This window comes from Cricetulus griseus, chromosome 5 (genome assembly GCF_003668045.3).
Source record: "Cricetulus griseus strain 17A/GY chromosome 5, alternate assembly CriGri-PICRH-1.0, whole genome shotgun sequence".
Classification (NCBI taxonomy): Eukaryota; Metazoa; Chordata; class Mammalia; order Rodentia; family Cricetidae; genus Cricetulus; species Cricetulus griseus.
The window spans coordinates 58,147,433-58,154,395 of record NC_048598.1 but is presented as its reverse complement, the minus strand read 5'-3'; the positions used below and the strand labels follow the sequence as shown (position 1 = coordinate 58,154,395).

Sequence of the window (6,963 nt, the reverse complement as noted above, 5' to 3'; positions counted from 1 at the left end):
TAAAGTTTAGTTTCATAGGCCATCATCACTCAGTGTTCCCCAACCACCCAAAACAGATAAAAATAAATAAATAAAAGCAATCTGGTTTAAATATTTACTGAGCAACCATCCGCTGGCCCATCATGCCAGATCACAAGGAATATGGTGGAAGCATGGGGCACTATGTTCTGCTGCTTGCACGGAGCTTCTAGTCTCACAAATAAATATGGTTTCCACTGGCACAGTGACAATGATTAAATAAAGTTGTAATAAATACGCAAATCCCCCTTGTGGGCTAGTCACAGCATTAAAGGTGCCTCCCATGACTATCACTTGGACTGTCAAAGAAGGAAGTCTTAAGTGATGCCTGAGCCAACAACACAGTCAGTCCATGGGCAAGACTCTGAAGTACCCTGAGAACAGCATGGGTGTAAACAATGGCTTGAAAGTTGTGGATAGCCAACAGGAAGTTATCCTCATAGACTGTCAGAGCTGGTAGAATTTCTGCATCCAGGTCAGGAGAATGTCCACTTCCCCAAAGGCTTTCACTAAAGCCACTTCTGTGTCCATCTGCAGCGAATGGAAAGTTGGGGGTCAGCAATGTTGACTTTGAGAATAGTTTCCTTCCAACCTGGCTTGCCTGAAAGGGATTCCAATTTAGCTGTGTCACCTGGAGAATGGCCTCTGATAAATGGATCCACCCATCACTTGAACCCCATCTATGTGTATTTGTTTCCAGGGTGAGGAAAGGTGGATATTGAGTAGTAGGTAAAGGGCCAGAGAAGAACATGGTATCTGGAACATAAGAGGGCGCCTGGGGTGTGACCTAGGGAAGATGTGGTACACTCACTGGGCAAGTAGACTGGTGTACCTGCTCCTCCATAAAGTGATCAAAACCAAGGATGTTTTTCTTTGAGGGTGAAGGTACCAGGGCTGAGATTTGGATTTTCTTTGGTGTGTTAATTTAGAAAGATCTAATACAATCTTCTATATCTTTTATTCAAATGAACCATTTGAACTCTGCAGAAATGATGCAGATGTATTGGAAGGTGAGTTGTCCATCTTCTTTCTCAATTCTGATATTAGATGCCTGTAAAACTTTCTCCTAGGGAAAGTCCTCAATAGCAAACCATCTTGTAAGAAAATACGATGGCATTTCCATCGGAAAACTAACAGGAAAAAAGAGCACTTTGGCAAAGTAGATGCTGAGTTTTGCAAATATACCTGTCTTCCTCCCAGGTCAGGTGGGTCTGGGGCAAGCCCAAAGGGGGCACCTGCATTCAAGTGTCTCTGGGGCACTCCCCTGTGACAGTTCAAGCTAACCTGCTTCTGTCAAGTAGGCAGGCTCCTAGCCTTACCTGTTTGAACGCTCTGCGGAACAGCATAAACCGCCGGTGTGCACTCTCACTAATGGAAAGCATGTCCTTGTCCTTCTGTGTATCAGAAAAAAAAAATGTTCCTAAAGTTAAATCAGAGTGGAGGATCACCCCTCCTGCTCTTCCTGGTGATACCAGGGTGGGGCTCCCAGATCCTTTGAGGACTGCACTGAGTCCCACACTCTCAAGGAAGCCAGAGCCAGATTCCCAGAATATGAAAGGGCTGTACCTTTCCTTGCAGCAATCTCTACAGGAAGAAGTGTCACTCCATCTTACGGATGACAAAACTGAAGCCCAGGGAAGCTGAGCACCTTGCAAGGGTTGCCTATCAGATGAGAGCAGATAGAGACCTGAACCTATAACCCTTTTCCGTAACACTCATGACTCTTTATTGGGAGTGGAAGCCAGGACTGCCTTGAGGGAGGGGCAGTTTCTCAAGCATATCATTTCTCAGGCTCCAGTCGTGACCTACTCACACTAGGCTGCAGTTTTGACACGATGTCAATAAAGTTGTTGGCCAGACTGGAGAATGACTTCAAGATCTTGACCTTGGCTATTTTGCTATGGTAGTTTTTGAAAACAGTGTTCAGGTAGAACTTCAGCAGACTGTGGACAAGGTAACAGCTCTCAGCATCCTGGGAAAGAATCAAATCACTGAGGCCTTTTCCATCCTGACCCTGAAGGGAAAACCTATGCGCCACTCAAAGCAAGATGAATGCCATAGGGTCTCCTTGAAGTGATGGTGGCACTAGATGGGTCTGAAGAGACAGCATGAGTCTTGTGGAGCAACTTGAGAGTCACAGCAGGAACCCAGACCAAAGAAAGAAGTTACCCACCCAGGACAACTCAGCCATCCCAGATGCTAGCCTAGCTCCCAGGCCTCCTGGCCCGCCCTCCCACCCCCCATCCCCACCCCCCAGATAATATAACCTTTCTCCTCTACTATATGGCCTCATTAACACGATGAATCCTGGGAAAGCATTTGAACTTGGACTTTGGGATTGAGAGTTAGAAGGAAAATGACTGGCAGGAGAAGAGTGAGAAAACCTGATACCCTTGAATACAACAAGTGCTACCCGGCCCTTTCTGCTCCAGAAGCTTGGTGCCCTCAGGGTTCAGTCTGTTCATATACACAGACTGTCTAGACCACAGAGAAAAGGATGGGGGTAAAATACCAGCTCACCTCTGTAGTTGCTCACTATGTTTCCATAAGCAAAAGAAAGACGGCAGGCAAGTGTCTGGCTTAGTGGGAAATGATGTTTCTGAACTTCAGTCCCCACCCTTGCCCCTACCCACAGAGTAATAACCCCAGAGAGAGACCACCCTGCCTCATGCCCTGTCCTGTCCCACGTAGGGTCACTTCAGAGCAGAAAGGAAGGGCTCCCATCAGCCCCTCTTGAAGAGCTATCCTGTTCCCCACCATCTGATTACCGAGACATTCTGAAGAACCTGTGCTTTCAGCAGCCGGACACTTGTGATGTCATCCTGAGCTTGCTTTGGAAACAGAAAGAAAAGATGTCTCCAGGTTAGGGATAGGTACAGGAGCCAATCTTGCTGATACACTGTTAGCCAACTCCAAACTCTATCCCATCTGTAAGACTTCGGAGGTCAGAGGGACCAGAGGAGGATCCAGGAAGAGTCGTAATGAGCTAGCTCCTGGGGAGGAGGTGCAGATCTGTCTACAGAAAACCGCTAAGCTTACTCATCCCAAAGGGACACATGGACCGACAGGGGTCCTTAGAGCCTGACCACAGACTTGAAACAGGTCATTTGCTTCATATAAGACACAAGAAAATACGCCTTTTGGCTTTAGGAGCCACAAAGGGTAAGGTTCATCTCCACGGTTCCTATGGGAAGCAGATGGGAGCACCTAGGAGCTGTCTCTTGCTCTTGGAGAACTCTCCAAAGCTCAGCCTCTCATCCTGCTCCTTAAACCTAGAGCTGGAGCCCACTCAGGATGAAGTCGGACCACTCATGGGCCCCTTTATCCCCCCCCCAACCCCCGGGCTCCACTTCTTTTACCTGAGGCTGGCCACACATGGCTGAGCGTCAGTTTCCTCACGGATAGCACTGATATATGCAACCTCCCGACCTCATCAAAGTTCTGATGTAGGAAATTGATTCAGAGAGCTGGGAAGGGACCCAGAGCCCTGAAAACATGTCCTCCCCCACGGGGGAAACACCCGGGAAGGATCCAGGGCAAGCCTTTACTCACCACGGTGTTCTTCACAGCCCAGAAGGCCTCCCACAGTTCTGGGAGAACCACCCCTTCCACTCGGCAAGGCCCAAATCGGAACTCATGACCCTGGAGCCCTGGCACTTGGTTCCAGACAAGAAGGATGAGGCTCAGGCAGGAAAGACTCTGACGTGCTGAGCTCATCTGTGTCGAAGACGGGCAGGGGCCTCTGGTGAAGGAAAGGAGGCGCTAGCCTGAAGCCAACCTCTGCCTCGGAGCTTTACACCCCTAAATAACGTTCCAGGGGTTGAGATAAGCCACCATTAGGAACACACAAATGGGATGCTGGGGCTAGAGAAACCCTGTGAGGTACAGAGAAGCAGGACCTTTTAAGAGGGGATGAAGTACCACATCTTGGCCTTCTTGAATGAATTCATGAATGTGTGGATTACTGGTTGATGGGATAGCGTTAGAGTGGGTTTTGTAAAAGCCACTTCCGCTCTGCCTTGTCTACCACAGGACACCAGGCACTGTCTGGGACTATGTGAGTGTGCTCTAGGATTATCAACCAAAAGGACTGAGCAAACATCACCCCTGATAATAAGCTTGCCAGAACGGTGAGACAAACATCTTCTCTTATAAACTGTCCAATGTCTAATGTTCTGATAGAACAGAACAGGTCCTAAGGCAAGTGGCTTCCCAGGGGAGAATACTGCAAGCCTTGCAGGGTGTGCTCGAGTGGAACATGGGTCCTGCCACCCTCCATCTCACAGCTGCTGGCGCTGCTACCTCTTTGCCCTCCATTATCATATTCATCTACCTCCACACACCCGCACCGCCTTCCTTCTCTCCATCACAGTTCTCCTGGCCACCAACAGAAATGAGGCCAAGAGGAAGGAAGAATTCAGCTAGGAGCACATCAAGAGATCCCAAACTCACTCGGTCCTTTGATTTCTAGGCCCTGCCCTTGAGTCACCGGGGAGACTTAAGCAGAACTATTTCTCCTTCCAGGAGACAAGCAGCCTTCACACCTCAGCACAAGGGATCCCAGGGTCAACCAAGGCCCACAGGGAGAGGCACAGAAGGCAAGTCTGGGTCACACACTCAACTCTGCCATCTCAGTTGGCAGACGCACTCCTAACTCTAAGAATTGATCTTTCCAGTAAGTGAAACCAGAAAGAGGGCTGTGAGTCCCAGGTGAGTCATTTTCAAAATGCTTCTCTGAACTGCCAATGGGAATGAGCGTGGCAGGCCCTCAAGCAGGAGTCAGCACCGTGCCTCCATGACTACCACAGAAAATTGTTTTCCACGCTGCCCTTGCTCTTTGTTTTTCTTCTCTCTTTCCTCTTTCCTCCCTATTTTCTACAACCATATAAAAGCCTTCTTATTCACACACTCTCCTCACACCTGAAGAAATTGTCTTCCAACCCCAGCATGGCAGAGAGAGGAGGAACCAGCATTGGAATGAACATGAACACCTGGAATAGGGAACAGGTACCCAACGCCAGAGCCCATTCTCATCTTCCAAATGCTATGGGCTTCCCAGCTTCTCTTGGCGTTCATCTCTGGGTCTATTAGCCCCTTGACCTTCCTCCCATCCAACACCAATTCTCCTTGCTGTTAAGCGTGAATAAGCAACTCCTCATTCGGTTATTGCCTTCTATAAACATTCAAAAGGTTGATTTATGCCAATCGGCCCTTAAGTCTGCATTCCCAAACAAGGCCACAACCTAAAACTTGAGAGCAAAGGCTGTGGAAAGCCCCACCACTCACCTCAGGTCCTGAAGTGATGCTTGGGGCTTCTATTTGAAAGTGGCTGGTTCTGTCTGCGGTGGGAAAAATTGGACAAGCTCTCTCAGCATTCATTGGTAGGGGGTATTCTTGTGGTTAGAAAGTTCCCGTCTCAGTGGCGGAAGCGATTTCAAGAGTAAGAGTGTGTCCAGGTGAGCGAGGCTGGGAGAACTGTATATAAGGGGTCTGGCAGGGAGTGGCAGAATTAGAGAGGAATGTGGAGGAAGGGAAATTGGTCATAGTTCCCCAGAGAATTACTTCACCACCGAGTCACCCTTTGCTGGTAGACAATGGGGAAAGGCAGAAATCAGTCCCTCAGGTGAGATGAGACCTGGGACTGACCTCACCTGATGAGCTGATCCCTACACTCCCCATTGTCTACGAGTGAAGCCACTCACTTTCCAAGCTTCTCTGAACTGTAGTTCCTACATCTACAAAATTTTATTTTTAAAGATTCAAAACGATGCCTGCTGTTACATGCCTGTCATCCCAGCACATGGGATGTAGAGGTAGGAGGATCAGAAGTTCAGGGCCATTCCTAGCTACATATTCAGTTTAAGACCTATTTGAGTTACATGAGTTCCAGTCAAATAAATAAATAGTTTGGTCTACTTTTCCCATAAAAAAAAAGTGTAAGGAGAAAGTATTAAAGTAATACAGAAATACTATATGCATTCTCTCCACATATAAACATACCACGACTATGCAAAGTGTACCAGTCTGTTATACTGTATACAACCAAATTCATTCAGTAATTATGCTCTGTTCATGATGGAGTGATAGCCCAGAGACCAAGGCTCGCCCATAAATACCTTTTTTTAATCCTCAGGGTCAGAAATCTTAGGAGTTTCCTGATTTGCATCCACCCATAGTCTCTGGGTTACAATTGTCCTAAGTATAACTCTCCTTGAGCACTGGGAAAAATAGTAATGTGTGCATGCACAAGCCCACAAATATGGGAGACCCTGGTATCCTAATAAGTTAGCCTAGGTCTAGGCTGCATGATTGAAGCACAAGTGCAGGCAAGAGACCTGACCATATCCCTGGCTATCGAGACCTGACCATGTCTCTGGCTAACAAGACCTGACCATATCTCTTCTATGCTCAGAACAAGGGCATCGCTGAAGCCATGCATCTCCAAAGGCATACCCAGAACTGGGCATGCATAGTGATTGCCTTAAAAACACACAAGGAGCAAGAAAAAGCACAACCAGGTCAGTCACAGAAGCCTAGAATATACTAGTCCCTGGTGGGAACGGATACTGTTCCTGAGAGCTACAAAGACTAAGAAGGTCCATGGAAGGGAGCAGAAGGCAGTGATTAACTTGGTTTAACACGTACTGTAAGTATTTGCCCATGTCCTGGAGGAACACTGTTTGGGAAACAGCAGGTTCTGAAATCAAGGGTTGGCAATCTACAGGCTGAGGCCAGACCCAACATGTCATTGCTCAGCTACCAACAGCTTGTGTCTTAAAAATAGTTTTACATTGTTTAAATAAACAGCTAGAAGAATCAGGGAAAAAAACAATATTTTGTGACAGTTTTTTTTTTAAAAAAGTGAAATTTAGATCTCAAATATGTGTTAGTAGGACATAGCCACAACTTGTCCAACTGCCTTGGAGTTGCAGCAGAGGTTACACA

The 6,963-nt window shown here is 47.4% G+C and overlaps 1 protein-coding gene across 1 annotated transcript; it reads right to left on the bottom strand.

Moving 5' to 3' along the window:
• Nucleotides 1-465: 465 nt before the first annotated feature.
• On the bottom strand, nt 466-5,697 carry Il24 (interleukin 24). The gene is made up of 8 exons (XM_027418080.2): nt 5,670-5,697; nt 5,305-5,357; nt 4,939-5,009; nt 3,571-3,760; nt 2,787-2,849; nt 1,832-1,990; nt 1,338-1,412; nt 466-549 (listed from the first exon to the last, which is right to left on the bottom strand). The coding sequence occupies exons 1-8, from the start codon at nt 5,695-5,697 to the stop codon at nt 466-468; spliced, it is 723 nt and encodes a 240-aa protein (XP_027273881.1).
• Between the last annotated feature and the right edge of the window lie 1,266 nt (nt 5,698-6,963).